This window comes from Ipomoea nil, unplaced genomic scaffold, assembly GCF_001879475.1.
Source record: "Ipomoea nil cultivar Tokyo-kokei standard unplaced genomic scaffold, Asagao_1.1 scaffold2805, whole genome shotgun sequence".
NCBI classification, from domain to species: Eukaryota; Viridiplantae; Streptophyta; class Magnoliopsida; order Solanales; family Convolvulaceae; genus Ipomoea; species Ipomoea nil.
Window position 1 is genome coordinate 1,142,972 of NW_017619233.1, and position 16,150 is coordinate 1,159,121.

General features: G+C 36.7%; 2 protein-coding genes across 2 annotated transcripts; one reads left to right on the plus strand and one right to left on the minus strand.

The window, feature by feature from the left end:
- Positions 1 to 1,901: 1,901 nt before the first annotated feature.
- LOC109158242 (MLO-like protein 1) lies at positions 1,902 to 8,506 on the plus strand. The gene is made up of 14 exons (XM_019306139.1): positions 1,902 to 2,080; positions 2,154 to 2,211; positions 2,287 to 2,552; positions 3,700 to 3,816; positions 3,933 to 3,993; positions 5,578 to 5,675; positions 5,885 to 5,959; positions 6,039 to 6,127; positions 6,447 to 6,496; positions 6,617 to 6,657; positions 6,783 to 6,995; positions 7,142 to 7,209; positions 7,323 to 7,383; positions 8,074 to 8,506. The coding sequence occupies exons 1-14, from the start codon at positions 1,952 to 1,954 to the stop codon at positions 8,311 to 8,313; spliced, it is 1,566 nt and encodes a 521-aa protein (XP_019161684.1). The 5' UTR covers positions 1,902 to 1,951; the 3' UTR covers positions 8,314 to 8,506.
- A 4,741-nt stretch (positions 8,507 to 13,247) lies between these two features.
- Positions 13,248 to 15,256, minus strand: LOC109158245 (ribonuclease 3-like). The gene is made up of 4 exons (XM_019306142.1): positions 15,093 to 15,256; positions 14,812 to 14,955; positions 14,474 to 14,672; positions 13,248 to 13,638 (listed from the first exon to the last, which is right to left on the minus strand). The coding sequence occupies exons 1-4, from the start codon at positions 15,195 to 15,197 to the stop codon at positions 13,406 to 13,408; spliced, it is 681 nt and encodes a 226-aa protein (XP_019161687.1). The 5' UTR covers positions 15,198 to 15,256; the 3' UTR covers positions 13,248 to 13,405.
- Between the last annotated feature and the right edge of the window lie 894 nt (positions 15,257 to 16,150).

Consider the following 16,150-nt stretch of genomic DNA (forward strand, 5'->3'; position numbering starts at 1 on the left):
AATCTAATTATAATATTAACGTCTAATATAGAATTATAATTACACCATTAATCTAATTCTAATATTAAAGTCTTAATAGAACTTAATCACAAATCCTAATGTCGAAATCTCATCAAACAATATTAGTATATATTTAATATTTTATGCCCTAATTTTTATTTGTTCTCCCTTATGTCCCGTATTTGGTTTCAACCATACCTATACAATTATTTTATTGACAATTATAATCAATCTTGACTATATTATCTTGCATTTGTAAACTTAGAATTACCTATTTAACCCGCACGGGCTTAGCTCAATGGTTTAGTGGGCAGTATTTGGGAGAAGAGACCAAAGTTTGAACCTCGGCGGCGGCAGTGCGGGAATTATGTCCAAAGTGGGCAGATTCCTTGTTCGCACCGGCATTTGGTCTTGTCTGCTGAACCATTGAGTCACCGTGATTTATAACTTCTTACAATGCTCTGTCAAGTCAGAGTGTGGGGGCCCTTGGGGTAGGGGACTCAACCTTTGGGAGAAGAATTACCTATTTAAATACGCAAATTCAACCTTCAATTATCTATGCATGAATAATTCAATATAATCTTGCCTTAATATACTTTAAAGTACTTATTTAAAAAAAAAAAAAAAAAACATTGGACATTATCCCAATCGCGCAATGCGCGTAAAAAACTAGTATATATATATATATATATATATATATATATATATATATATATATATATATATATATATATATATATATATATATATATATATATATATATATATATATATATATTCTAGAAATTAGTGATATATAGATCCGACAAAAAAAATGGAACTAAAGAAGTGATTAATATATATGCAATAGGGTATATATTTTTTTTGAAAGGGAAATAGGGATTATATATTTATTCATTGTTGGACGAAAAGACTTTTTCCAGCGCAAAGTCCAAATCCCACCCTTCTCGCATCAAGTCACGATAATCAGTATACATATCCTACTCCGAATTTGTCAACAAATTCTATCGTAACAACACTTTCTTAACTCTTAAGGGAAATTGAAATCCCTAGCCACTACAAGAATTTCTTTCAAGTAGATATATTTTACTTTAATTTAATTATGCAGCTAGCTAGCAATACAACAAATGTGGGATCAATATTGAAAAAATCGTGTCTAAGCGCTAGGTGGTGGCCGGCCGTTTAGAATTTCAGCGGAATCGCCGTTTTAAGTGGCCGGCTGCCAAGGCATCGACTAGGTCATGGCGGATTAGGCAGCCTAGGCGGTCGTCTATGTGGCCGTTTAGCTATTTTTTCGTGTTTTTTTAAATGGGTTGTTTTGCTCAAATTGACGCCGTTTTTAGTGAAATAACCCTAAATTTTTCAAATCGGGCGCAAACCCAACAAATGTAATAAAAAAAAAATCAAAATCAGATACTCTAATATTAATACTTGTGAGTTGTGACTTTGTGTTGTGTTTTGATTCTTTAAATTTTTATACAATTTACAATTCTAAATGTTTTTTTTAGGTTAATATTTAATATTTTAGTACTAACTATTAAAGTATTAAATAGTTTATAATTACCAAATCTTAAATAATTATTTTTTAAATTTAAAAAAAAAAAAAAAAAAAAAAAAGAACGCCTAGCGCCGGAGGAACGCCTAGTGATTTTTGCAACCTTGCGTGGGACGATAATAGAGTAAATTTGAATAAACTAATCCTATATTTACCATTTAATCCTTAACCATATCACATATAGTCAGAAATAAGTATACACAAGTTAGTTTTCAAAAAGAAAGTATACACAAGTTAGGTAGGGTGTATGCATTACGTATACATTGAAGAGTACGTGTGAATGTATATATTATGAGTTATTGACCATGATCTTTGTAAATGGATCCGACGACCGGCCAATTCATATATATGCTAGCTCTTTGAAACTGACAAATATAACTAAAAGAAACAACAAATATGGCCGGAGGGGGAGAAGGAGAAGTAACCAACTTGGAGCAGACGCCCACCTGGGTTGTTGCTCTCGTCTGCACAGTCATCGTTGCCATCTCTCTTGCTCTTGAAAGAATTCTTCATTTTCTTGGCAAGGTATTCTATATATTTCTTAATTCTACTGATATGATGCTTGAATTGTGTATCTCTTGACTGGAATGCTATACAGTTTTTGCTCAAGAAAAAACAGAAGCCTCTGTTTGAAGCCCTACAGAAAATTAAAGAAGGTGAATCTATTGCACAAACTCCATCCTCATATTATATATAGTTGTGATCTGAATTGAATTGGATACGATTTGCAGAGTTGATGCTGTTGGGGTTTATTTCTCTGCTCATGACTGTGTTCCAGAACAGTATTCTCAAAATTTGCATCTCCAAGCACAAGGCGGATATCTGGCTTCCCTGCAAAAAGAGCGATGATGACGACACTCACGCCGCCAAGGGGCCGCCGGCTTCCACTTCGCACTTCCAGACGGCCTTCACTTTCGTCTCTTCATTTCTTCCTCCCGCCGGAGCAACGCGCCGCCTTCTCTCTGAATCCAGGAACGCGCAGTACTGTCCTGACAAGGTATTACAGTTTTCTATATATTTTCTTGCAGTTTTTACTCTTGTTGAGACTCAACCAGCTCTGATACCAATGATTAGATTAAGGTTTATACTTTCACAAATATTTTTATTCCAAAATATCTAAGTCCCCACTACTGGGCTAGAATTGATGGATATATTAGACCCAGAACGAACCGACCCGGAGAGACGGACCCGAGAAGCCTCAGCCCAGTCCCTTGGGCCGTGGCCAGGTCGGCCCGAGCCCGGCCACGGACTGGCTCGGTACACCCGAGCCCGTCACCATGGACTCAGCCACTACCGAGCCGGTCCATGGTGGACTCGGCTAGGCCGAGCTCGGCACGTGCCCAGCTCGGCCATGCCGAGTCGGCCCGCATTGGACCCGGTCCCGGAGGGGACTCGGTCAAAGCGGACCGATCCAACTACCCCCGGTCCTAGGGGTGCGGTTGGGGGGTTTGAGCTGATATAAAAAGCCTCCCTCTTGTCCTAAACAGGGACACAATACAATATATTCCTGAATTACTATCTTCTAGCATTATTGTCCTAATCAAGTCTTGTAATAGCTTATTAGCGACAATTAATAAAATATACGGTCCCTGCGGCCTTACGATATCTCTGCGTTATATTATTTATTTTGTACACATTCTTATCCGAGTTTAATAATTCGGGCCACCCCGGGTGAATTAAATCCATCAAGAATCTATGACCCTCCATTTGGAATGTTAATTAGAATATAGTTATGAACATCTTCACTAGTTTAGTTTTTGCATAAATTTTTAAATGCCAAGTAAAAAAGAAAGAAGTAGGTAAAAAAACGTTTAAAAAAAAAAACAAGAAAAATAAGTTTTCAAAAAAAAAAAAAAAAAAAGAGTGGTTAATGTGCCTAGCCAGAGCGTGGAGTGCACGCGCTCGGCTGAGTGCTTCTGGTGTGTTTCACACCGTCAGGCGCATCAGGAGAGTGTTTTGGTTTTTTAGGTGGGGCCACTGTTGAGACAAAAAATTAATTCCTCCTGCAAAGACCATACAAATTCTCTCTCCCTCACATAGGCATGGTCTCGCAAAAAAAAAAAATCACACAAAAACGATCAGTTGGGGATGCTCTAATGTTGACAGCGGAATTGTAACACATTTAATTTCCTCTGTTTTTTCAGGGGAAAGTACCTTTGCTATCTATTGAAGCACTGCATCATCTTCATACATTTATATTTGTGTTGGCTGTTTCCCACGTCCTTTTCTCTGCTTTCACAATGATATTTGGGAGTTTGAAGGTAATCGATCAATGCTTCATTATTATCTATCTCATTTTGCTTTAATTTATATATATATGCATTGCTTTCTAGTTTCTACCTTACACCCATGCATGCCATCTGCTTAATTGCTGTAGATACGGCAGTGGAAAGCTTGGGAAGACTCTATTCAGAAACAAGAGTCTAATCCAGACCAAGGTACGTACGTACTCAATACGTACACATACTAATAAGGGTGAATCAACGATTTGGTCCCTCACTTATTCGCGACTTGTCAATGTTGCTCCTGAATCACGTATTCATCGATTTAGTCCCCAAAAATAATTGTTTTTCGTCAAATCAGTCCCTATGGCCGTATTCCGTCAAGTCTCAGGCGAGAGCTCCGATTTGCCCTGGGCATTTTGGTCTTTTCACGCCTTCTTCTTCATTAATTCTGACCAAACTTCGCCGGAGAAGCTCAAGCTCGCCGGAGGGAGCTCCATCTCTTCTGCCGATGTCAGCTGCACCTCCGATGGCTTGCCTAATTAACACCTATGGTGTTATGAATCAAATCCAATGGTAAACAAGGAGAATTCTTCCATTCCTTAGCATGCAATTTGAGAATCTCAGCAAACAACCCTTTTCTGCCGTATCTCTCCATCTTAGCTCTCTTTCTCGTTCCTCTCCTCCGACGGCGAGCGCCGGCAATCCCCCGGCAGGTCGCGGCGACAGGCAGCGGCTAGCTCCGTCTCTCTTCTCTCTCGGTAAAAGCTGAGCAACAACCAAACAAATCCCTATCTACATCTCGTCTCTCCCTTCTTCTCTCGGCTAACTCACGTACGGCTTCAACAACATCCGACGACGAGACAAGGTCTATGGACCTACATCTCCCCTCCCTCTCTCTGGTGGAATCATGAAGAGGCGGAAGCAGCAGATCGGAGCAGCGACCTCCGCCCCTCTTTCTTTTCCAGCGAAGCAAATAGATCGGCGGCGGCATGGCAAGCTTAGCTTCGTTTTTCCGGCGACCGTTGCTCAAGAGATGGCGGCGGCGACCTCCCCTTTTCCCGGCGGGGCAGAGACGGCAGTGGTGGGTCCCTGGCAGTTGATCCCTCCCGGCGAAACAGCAAACCGGCACCACGACTGGATGACTCGGCGGAGAGTGACGTTTGGGGTCAACAACTCATCATCGGAGGTGAAGCTGAGGTCGGCGACGATGGAATGAAGAAGAAGGCGTGAAAAGACCAAAATGCCCAGGGCAAATCGGAGTTCTCGCCTGAGACTTGACGAAATACGGCCATAGGGACTGATTTGACGAAAAACAATTATTTTCGGGGACTAAATCGATGAATACGTGATTCAGGGGCAACATTGACAAGTCGCGAATAAGTGAGGGACCAAATCGTTGATTCACCCTACTAATAATGTTCATCTTCACTCTTTTTCATTCTTAAATGAGTTAATCAACGATTTGGTCTCTCCAAATTGTCAATGTAGTTCCTCAATTGCTTATTCATCGATTTGGTCTCCGAAAACAATTATTTTTAGTGAATTTAGTCCCTCTGGCCGTCGATTTGATCTTTGAAAACAATTATTTTTAGTCGATTTAGTCCCTCCGGCCTCGACAGAAGACAGCCTGAGGGTCTAAATCGACTAAAAATAATTGTTTTCGGTGACTAAATAGATGAATAAGCGATTGAGGAACTACATTGACAGTTCAATTCGCTAATAATTGATGGACCAAATCGTTCATTAACTCTTCTTAAATTATATTAAAGATGGAGGGAACTAATTTTGAATCTGCAGCTGCTGCATCACCCAATGTTGTGCATGTCCACGAGCATGATTTTGTCAAGGCTCGATTTCTAGGGTTTGGCAAACGCACCACATTGTTGAGTTGGTTTGTAAGTCACTAATTAATGAATATATACATATATGTACATGCGTTTCCTTGTGATAATTGCTGAATCATTTGCTCAATCTCAACTAAAAACCTGGAGATTTGGACCAGAATTTTTAGTATGGGGTTGGTTCTGAGCAACTCCATACTAAAAAAATTTTGCATCTAAATTGACTCAATTCATATCGTTGTTTACATGGTATTAATTCTCAGCAATCCTTTTTCAAACAAATTTTTGCATCTGTCACAAGATCAGATTATACAACACTAAGGCTTGGCTTCATTATGGTAATTATTCTGTTCATTTTTCTTTTCTTATATTATGGCCTACTGTTTGGAGCAAATGTTAATTAGTTTCATTTTGCAGACTCATTGTAGGGGGAACCGGACGTTCAATTTTTATGAGTACATGATACGTGCCCTTGAAGCTGATTTCAAGAGAGTTGTAGGAATAAGGTATAGCTGAGGGTAATCCTAACTAAGATGGCTAAAGATACAAACTTATAACCATAAGGTCACGAGTTCAAATTCCAACTTTCTTGTTTGAGTTAGTCAGCTATGAGGCAACTTAGACTGATTTACCTTCTAGTGGTCATTTGTGGGTTAGGGTCACAAGACCCAGTGCTCACCTTCTAGTAGTGACTGCGGCGGGTTTCTCTCGTCATCCTAAAAACAAAAAGAGAGAGCATTTGAGAGATAGATAAGTATTCGATCTAAACCCGATGCTAATCAAGTTTTTACATTATTATTGTTTACTGCGGTGGCATATATGCAGTTGGTATCTTTGGGTGTTCGTCGTTGCTTTCCTGCTTCTGAATGTTCATGGTATTAATTTCATCTCAGTTTAATTCACGTTACGTTAGGTTGTACCATCCATGCATAATAATACTAATGAATCATTATCAATGTCCTTTAATTTTCTGCGTTTCCATTTCTTGTTTGCAGGCTGGCATGCGTATTTCTGGATAGCATTCATTCCCTTGGTTGTAAGTACAATTATTTTTATATGCAAAAATTCGTTAATTCATCAACTCTATATATAATACATAATTAAGTCACATATATAACAGTATGTAAAATAAAATGTACATACATATATATATATATACAGCTTTTGCTTGCTGTGGGGACTAAACTAGAGCACGTGATAACTCAACTGGCGGAAGAGGTTGCTTCAAAGCACGTGGCTCTTGAAGGGGGAGACCTCATCGTTAACCCTTCAGATGATCACTTCTGGTTTCATAGACCACGCCTAGTACTCATTCTCATTCATATAATCCTATTCCAAAATTCCTTTGAGATTGCATTTTTCTTCTGGATTTGGGTAAGCACAACAGATTTCTCCAATGAAAAAATCTATCAAATTATACCCAAAATTGATCTTTGCTTAGCTTAGCTTCTATAATTAATTTTATACGTATACTGCTACACTAATTACAATTTTTTATTTTATTTATAATTTATATATAGGTCCAATACGGTTTTGACTCGTGCATCATGGGGCAAGTCGGCTACATCATCCCCAGACTAGTCATAGGGTAAGTTAACCTTAACCCTCCCTATAGGCTATAAAAGATAAATTAGCAATAAAGTTTGGGTTGAAATTAGTAAGTGAAACTAATAAAGACCATTGGCATGCTTACTTGTGTAGGGTGTTTGTACAGTTTCTCTGCAGTTACAGCACTCTGCCTCTCTATGCAATTGTTACTCAGGTAAAGTTTGTTGTACTCAGAGCAATTTCAATTGTTTTATTTTTGAGTTGATTTTTGTCAGGTACATATAGGAACGATAGGGAAGCGGGAAGAAGAAAAAAGAAAGAAAAAAAGGCTAAAAACAAAAAGTAAAATAAATAAATTGTTATTTACGCGTCTAGCTGGTGCATGCACAGGAGCGCATCTGCAAGCTGTTTTCCCAATTTCTTCTCAATTAATGGGCCCACAAAAAAAAAATTAACTTTCGGGAATAAAAACCGGCCACCCCTTCTTATTAGTTAAAAACACCTCCTCGATTTTATTTTTTTTTTGGTTATGAAAAACCCCCCAAAAATCTATTGATGAGGTTGCTCTAACTAGCCATCATTATTGTGTGGACCATACTATTAAATAATGTACATTCAGTACACAAATAATGTATTATTAGTATATTAAAAATGTACATTTTATTCAGGAAACGTACATTATTTGAATACTGAAAATACATTATTTTGTATAATGTACATTTAATACACGAATAATGTACTTATAGTATATTAAAAATGTATTTTTTGTTATAGTCCACACAACACTGTATGGACCGTGGTTCACACAATAATTTGCCTATAACTAGAGGTTTGTCTGTTTTAGACATCTTGAGACTGAGTGAGTGAGTGACTGACAGTAGATTTGGTGTGTGATTGATTGAAGATGGGAAGTTCATTCAAGAAAGCTATATTCCAAGAGCATATACAAGAGGGCCTTGTTGGGTGGGCTAAGAAGGCAAGAAGAAGAGCTGCATTTGGCCCTAGCCAAGTTGCAGCAGGCACCAGAGATTCATCACCTCATCATATGGCAGTTGAGATGGCACAAGTAGTTGGGGATGGGAATGGTGATGAGGAATCTTCCATGTCAAAAGCTCCTGAAATCAAGCCTGCAAACAAAGATTAGCTATAGCTGGGTTCACTTATAGTAACAAAGTCCCCCAGAGAGTGATATATAGTGCCTTTAATTTTCTACAACTTGTATTATTATTATTATTATTATTCATCAATAGTTTGAAAGAACTTAACCAATTAAGCAAGCCACACTCATGACTGGCTTTCAATTTCAACAATCCATAAAGATGAGATAATTCGCAGTATCAACAAGTAATGGATTGGCATGTTCATATAGAGAAGCAAATGCCCACAACAACTGAGCAATTATAGTTCTTGTGGTTGAAATGTGTTTGTGAGTTATAGCACAAGCCGGCCCTTTTTGACAATCCTTGAAAGGGTTGTGGAGCAGAGTGGCTCATAGAAGCAAAATCAGCAGCTATGTTAGCAACATTTTGAGAATTGAAGTCATCAACCTTAGCCAATGCTACACCTCTATCCATTTCTGACAAATAAAGTAGCTGTAGCTCACCACCAATCTTTGACAATGCCCATGCAATAAATGTTTCCACATAGTGCTTTTAGCACTCCTTTCCTCAACATACCATCAGCAAACATACTTATAATATTCCTCCTTCCTGAGAACCTCGGCCTCGGGCGCCCAGGGCGTCTGAGGCCAGCTTCGGCCATGGACTCATTCAAGGGGTTCCAACTACCCAACCTATTTTCGTGGAGTTATTTAGAGGGCGAATTAATATAAATACAACCATCATTATCTTGTTAAAACATCATCTAATCTCTTGTAATAGCATTACACGTACGATTCCTATATACAATATTCATTGTCTTTTCCATTCCATTATCTTGTCTTTATCGTACTCATTTATTCTTTTTAATTATTGGGTTATTTGAATCGAACTACCCAAGTCAATATATGTAATATATATATATAGGGAAGGGATCAGGTGCATTTGTTGCTTCCCGTGCGAATGTGCGGTGGATTAATGTGCGTGAGGTTTATATATACTTAATGTGCGTGAGATTTGTGTTCAATGTGCCTAAGATTTATACTTAATGTGCGTCATGTTAATATGCGTGAGTTTTGTACTTAACGTGCCTGAGTATTGTGTTTAATGTGCGTTAGATTTGTGCTTAATGTGCGTGAGTATTTCAGAATTACGAGCTCAGAAGGAAGCAGAACAGAAACTCACGCACATTAACGCCCAAGCTTCTTGTTACTTCTTCCTTCAATTTTGCCATGGATTCTGGATTATCAGCTAACTTCAGTGCAGTTGAATGTTTATATAAATGACGCACGCACAGTAAAATTTGCACAGTAGCTAAGTGTGAATTTCTGTTGTATTATTCTCATAATTCTTAACCACCATAGCCCGCCTCTGCATCATCATCATCAGGGAGGGGGCAAATGGCTACTGGGGATGGAGAAGAAGCTGACATCAATATTTTCTGCTGCATTTTACACATTCACGCACATTAAGTACAAATCTCAGGCACATTAAGCACAACACTCACGCACATTATGTACAAATCTCACGCACATTAATCCACCTAATCCACCGCACATCCGCACGGGAAGCAACAAATGCACCTGATCCTTTCACTATATATATATATATATATATATATATATATATATATATATATATATATATATATATATATATATAATTGAGAGAGAAAGAGAGGAATAACAAATAAGAATGTTTATTGCCTTTTAAAAACTCATTCAACTATTAACATTCAAAGTCATGAAATACAACCTCTATTTATAGTGAAATAATAAAAACTAAAATAAACTAACCACTAATAACCATAACCCCATTATACCACTAACCCACTAAAGTAACTAACCACTAATTCACTAATTAAAATAACTAACCCACTAAACTTAGCTTGGTTTAATATTATAATAATAATATTATTATAATATTGTCTCCTTTAAACCAAATTGAATATATTGGTCATCCCAATATCCTTCTTCAATTTAAGAAATGTCTCCATCTTCAAGTTGGATATATTGACTTGTATTTCGTTCTGTAAACTCACTTTACTTCAATTGACTTTTTTCTATGAGGTAATTTTGTTAACTCCCAGGTACCATTCTTTTCAATGGCACGAATTTCTTCATCCATCCATTGTCTTAAGCCAATGAGTTTCTGTAGCAGCCTCCTCAAAGGATAAAGGGTCACAATCTGCAAAAAGAGCAAATTGAACAATCTCTTCATCAGACAAGTTATTATCATGACCTAAAACATAATCTTGCAAGTAAGTTGGTATGTGGCGTTCGCGTTGAGATCGTCAAACTGATGACTCTGGCTGCGAAGGAGCAGACTAGACATTATCTGGAATCGGTTGCTCATCAACAATATTTTCAACAACAGAAATAACAATAGACCTTTCATCTTTAGTTGACCAATCCGAAGCACCATATTCATCAAAAGTGACATCACAGCTTATAACAACATTTTTTTGTTTCAGGATTGTATAGTTTATAAGCATTTGAAGCGTCACTATAACCAACGAATATATACTTCTCACCTTTATCATCCAACTTCTTTCTCAATTGATCTGGCACATATGCATATGCCAAACATCCAAAAACCTTAAGATATCTTATAGATGGTTTTTTCCCACTCAAGCTTCCTTAGGTGTCTTATCACGGACACTCTTAGTTGGACACCTATTCAACACATAGACAGCACAAGCAACAGTTTCTGCCCAAAAAGGCTTAGGCAGTTCTTAGATTTCAACATGCACCTCACCATATCCATGATAGATCTATTCTTCCTCTCAGCCACTCCGTTTTGTTGTGGAGTGTATCTGACTGTCATCTGGTGCTGAATACCCTTTTCCTTCAGAAGATTATCAAAAGCAATATATTCTGTACCTAGCTCTATCAGTTCTCAAGATTTTAATTTTATAACCACTTTGCTTTTCAACAAAAGTCTTAAATTGTTTGAAAACATCACATGCATCATACTTTTGCTTCAGAAAGTAAACTCATGTTTTCCTACTGAAATCATCAATGAAAGTAACAAAGTACTTACAACCTCCATGTGAGGGAACCTCCAACGAACACATGTCTAAGTGAACAATCTCCAACTGTTTTGTGGCTCTCCTTGACTTGCCCACGGAGAAGGGATCTCTGTGTTTCTTCCCAATCACACAAATCTCACAGATACGATTAAGAACATTCACAATAGGTAAATCATAAACAAGTTCCTTTCTCGCAAGATAGTTTAATCCAGTGAAATGAAAATGCTCAAACTGCATATGTCATAACGAATTATCACCATAAATTTCAGAATTAAAGCAATCAAGAAGTGTATGGTTAATTTTCAAAGGAAATAGTCAATTTTGGGACATATTTACCTTTGCAATCAAAACTCCCTCAGCATCTGCAATAGTACAACACCCCTGAGTAATATTTATCTTATATCATTTTTCTGACAACTGTCCCATACTCAACAAATTTTGATGTAGTTTAGGAACATATAACACATCAGATATAAAATTGTGAGTACCATTTTTTCAACTGAATAGAGATTTTACCTTTTCCCAAAATTGGCACTTTTGACTTATTGTCAAACCTCACTTCAGACCGGACTGATTCATCTAGTTCAGAAAACAATTCTTTCTTCCCACACATATGGTTACTACACCCAGTATCCAAGAACCATATGTTTTTATCTACAGAGAAACTATTACTGGCCAAAAGTAAAGTTTCAGAACTCTCACCAGACTTTTCAGCGATATTTGCTTGATTTCCACGATTGTTGTCCTCATTATACCAACAATCTGCAATCTTGTGCCTATACTTGCCACAATTGTAGCAATGAAATGGAAATTTTCCTTGTTTGGTATTACCTCCACCTCTTCCTTGGTTGGAGTTACCACGACCTCTTCCACTAGATCCTCATCTTCCTCTTCCACGACCTCTACCAGATCCTCCACCTCTTTGATTAGTGCCAGTCATATTAAGGGTGACTTGGCTCTTCAAAGCTTCTTCTGTTAGTGGTTCCGATTTTGACGCAATCCTGTCAATATGACTTTCTATCATACCTTTCAGCTCTGCAATTGATAAGAGCTCGGTATTATGTGACTCTGTTATTAAATCCACCACATGGTCATACTTCATCCTTATAGTTCGAAGAACTTTTTCAACCACTGCACCATCTTCAATCGTATCTCCATATATATAATCTCATCTTATTCACCATATCAATAAGACGAGTGAAATACATATCTACTGTTTCTGTAGAGGTCATCGCACAATGATCATACAACCTTCTTAACGACTGCAACTTAGACTTCTGTGCCCGATCGACTCCTTTGTGTGACAGTTTTAAAATGTCTCAAGCTTGCTTTGCTGTTTGCGCACGAGCTAATTTTCCAAAAATGGAGTAATGAACACCTTGGTGAATCTGTCCCAATTCAGGCCAATTGATCTTGCAGTATGGCGGCTGCATTAGCTCCTTCGTGTAGACCGAGATCAACAAAGCTCCAAAGATTTTGAGCTTTCAAATGTGTGGTCATCATAATTTGTCAATAATTGTAATCGAGTTTCTCATCCAATTTGGGACCCGACCATACAATATTGAAATTTGTTAGCATATTTTACTGCGGAAAATATCTCGAAATTGAAAGATTGACTAACTCTGATACCAAATATAAGATATATTTAGTATAATATATCTATATATATAATTGAGAGAGAAAGAGAGGAATAAGAAATAAGAATGTTTATTGCCTTTTAAAAACTCATTCAACTTAACATTCAAAAGCTATGAAATACAACTTCTATTTATAGTGAAATAATAAAACTAAAATAAACTAACTACTAATAACCATAACCCCATTATACCACTAACCCACTAACACCACTAAAGTAAATAACCACTAATTCACTAATTAAAATAACCAACCCACTAAACTTGGTTTAATATTTTAATAATAATATTATTATATTATTATAACAATATAACATAATCCATCAATTACAATAGCTAGATATAAAATTTAACACAAAACTAATTACTTCCTGACATATATAGGAAACTAAAATAGCAACACATTCACATTCAAAGTTTGCTCTGGACAAATTGGGAGTATTCCCTTGTTCACAATTTACTCACTTAGCATCTTTAAGCGGGGAATTTGACTTTATTGCCGTTCTTACCATCGCAAATCCAAAAGGAAGATCCAGGACATTTTATCTTGTTACCCTTGATATTACCACAAAGTGTAATGTAATCCAAAACAGCGTTCAATCCCTTTTCGTCTTCTCGGCATGTCACCGTTATTTCACCTAATCCCGCTTTTTCTATAGCCTTATTGATTGCATCTCCCGGGTAATATGTATCATTTGGTTTGATTCCTGCAGCCAATAAAAAAATTGAACATACTAATCATACCATACACATTACGATCAAACGTTTTCCACTACGCTAAAAGTTATAAATAGTACCAACGACGCAACTTTATTTTATTATCGGCCTCTGTCCAACGACACCCATGACCCGACTCTGATGCGACTAGTTAGGATCATACGCTTGCCGCTATGCAAAAAGTTATAGCTAGTAGTAAATGCGTAACTTTATTTTATAGACCGCCATCACATTTTCAATTGGCAGGGCGCTGGATTTGGCCCTTCACCAGCCTCCGTCCAACAATCTCCCTAACGTCCAATTGATGGACTTGACCCTTAAAAAGCCTCTATTGGGGCCCAACAATACACAACGGGGGTGTTTGGTAAATAGTTATTAGCTGATTGGGTTAGTGGATTTGACTATCTTCCTAACGTCTAATTGATGGACTTGACCCTTTAACGGCCTCTGTTGAGGCCCAACAATACACAACGAAGGTGTTTGGTAAATAGTTGTTAGCTGATTAGGTTAGTGGGTTTGACTAGTTGATAGCATTAACTGATTGTAGAAAAGTGTTTGGTAAATTAGCTATTATATTGCTGATAGCTTATTACATGCAAAATGACTTAGCTTTCTCAAAAAGTTGATTTGAGTAACTTATTGAATTTTAGCATTTTAGAGTAATAAGTACGTTGTTACAAAAAGCTAATTAATCAAACACACATATTGATTGTTTAACCAAGTCAAATAGTTACTAATGGTCGAATAAGTCAAAATTAACTGATAAGCTAACTATGTTTCCATGGCGAATATATATTTGTAATAAAATAAGATGTAGTTGATTACCTGCATCAGTTAGAAGTTTGAGGAGATTAATTTGCTTGAAAGCACTGACAGCTGCAGCAAAGTAATCATGCTGATTATATTCTGGTTCTACACAAGTACCAAACTTGTACCATTCTTCCATCCACAACCTCTTGCTATCTCTACTAGGACAACTCAAGGAGGGCCAATATTTTTGCAAACTCGGCACCAAATCTGCAATCTACATATCAAAAGGTTCAAGCTGACGAATTACTTTTATCCGTAACTAATGGTAACATCATGACCGCACAGAAAGCACTGTCTGTACAGAAACTTGAAAACTTGTTTTGAAACTATATATGACATTATAGAAATAATACCTTTGATGGTTGGAATTTGGTTCCATTTGGGCAATTCGATACAAAATCTCTTTGAAATTCATAAATGACAAAATCATTTAAAGAAGGGTTTCCTTTCTTTGGGAGGCAACAGCCTTCCTTGCTTTGACACTGACTCTTTGGCCACTGTGCACACACCAAAAGAGTTAAACTTATGTATAAGAATTGAAAACACCATTAAATATTATTGGAGATGGTGAATAAAATAATTAAACTGAATAATGAAATCATTAAATTAAAATAAATAGGAGCTGAGAGCATACTTTGAGACTGATGTAAAAGTTATCATCTAAGGTGTCGGCGGATATAGAGGAAAGGAATGGCAGAGAGAGTGCAGTTAGAAGAAGAAAACAGAGGAAAAGCTTCATGCTTCTTTAATTTGCAGCTAGCTATGGTAACAACCTCGTCCATTTGTTTCCTTGGTTCAGCCCATATTTATAGTTGTCGTGACAATTATTTTTAATGTCTTAGGTCAATTATATTGGGTCATATATGGATGACAGGCAAGTAGCACATGCCTATGAATTGAAGTACCATCATTCTTCCAAAATGTTGAACCCCAACCCGACAGAGCTATGACCAGTTAAGCTGTCCATGCAGGTAATTGAAATACCATCATTATTGCGTGGACCGTGGTCTACACAATTGTATGTTATTCTCACTCATAAAGTACATTATTTTAATTCATAAAATATATTATCTTACCTTAGAAATTTCATTATTCTAACACATAAAGTTCGTTATACATTATTTTAACTCATACTCCCTCTGTCCTATTTTATGTGTCCGATTCGATTAATAAGGCTTGATTGGAGTTATTTTTAATCCAATTTTATTTTATAATATTAAGTATAGTATTAATATACGAAATTTATATATTTAGAAACTACACTAATAGTACTATTAAACACAAAAAAAAAAAAATTAAGTAAAAATAATAAAGAAAATAAACAAATTAAAGAAGAAAGAGTTGGTTTGACTAATGAATAGTAAATATGATAGATAAAATTGGAAAGATGGAGTAAAATACATTATTCTAACACATAAAGTACATTATTTTAACTCATAAAATTCATGGGGGTGTTTGGTAAATGGCTAATCGGGTTAGTGAGTTTGATTAGTTGATGGCATTAACTGATTGTAGAAAGATGTTTGAAAAATTAGCTATTAGCTATTAACTGATTACATGCAAAATGACTTTCTCAAAAAAACTAATTGAAAAAGCTGTTTTGAGTAGCTTTTTAAATTTTAGCGTTTTGGAGCAATAAGCACTTACAAAAAGCTAATTAATCAAATACTCAGGCTATTTAACCAAGTCAAA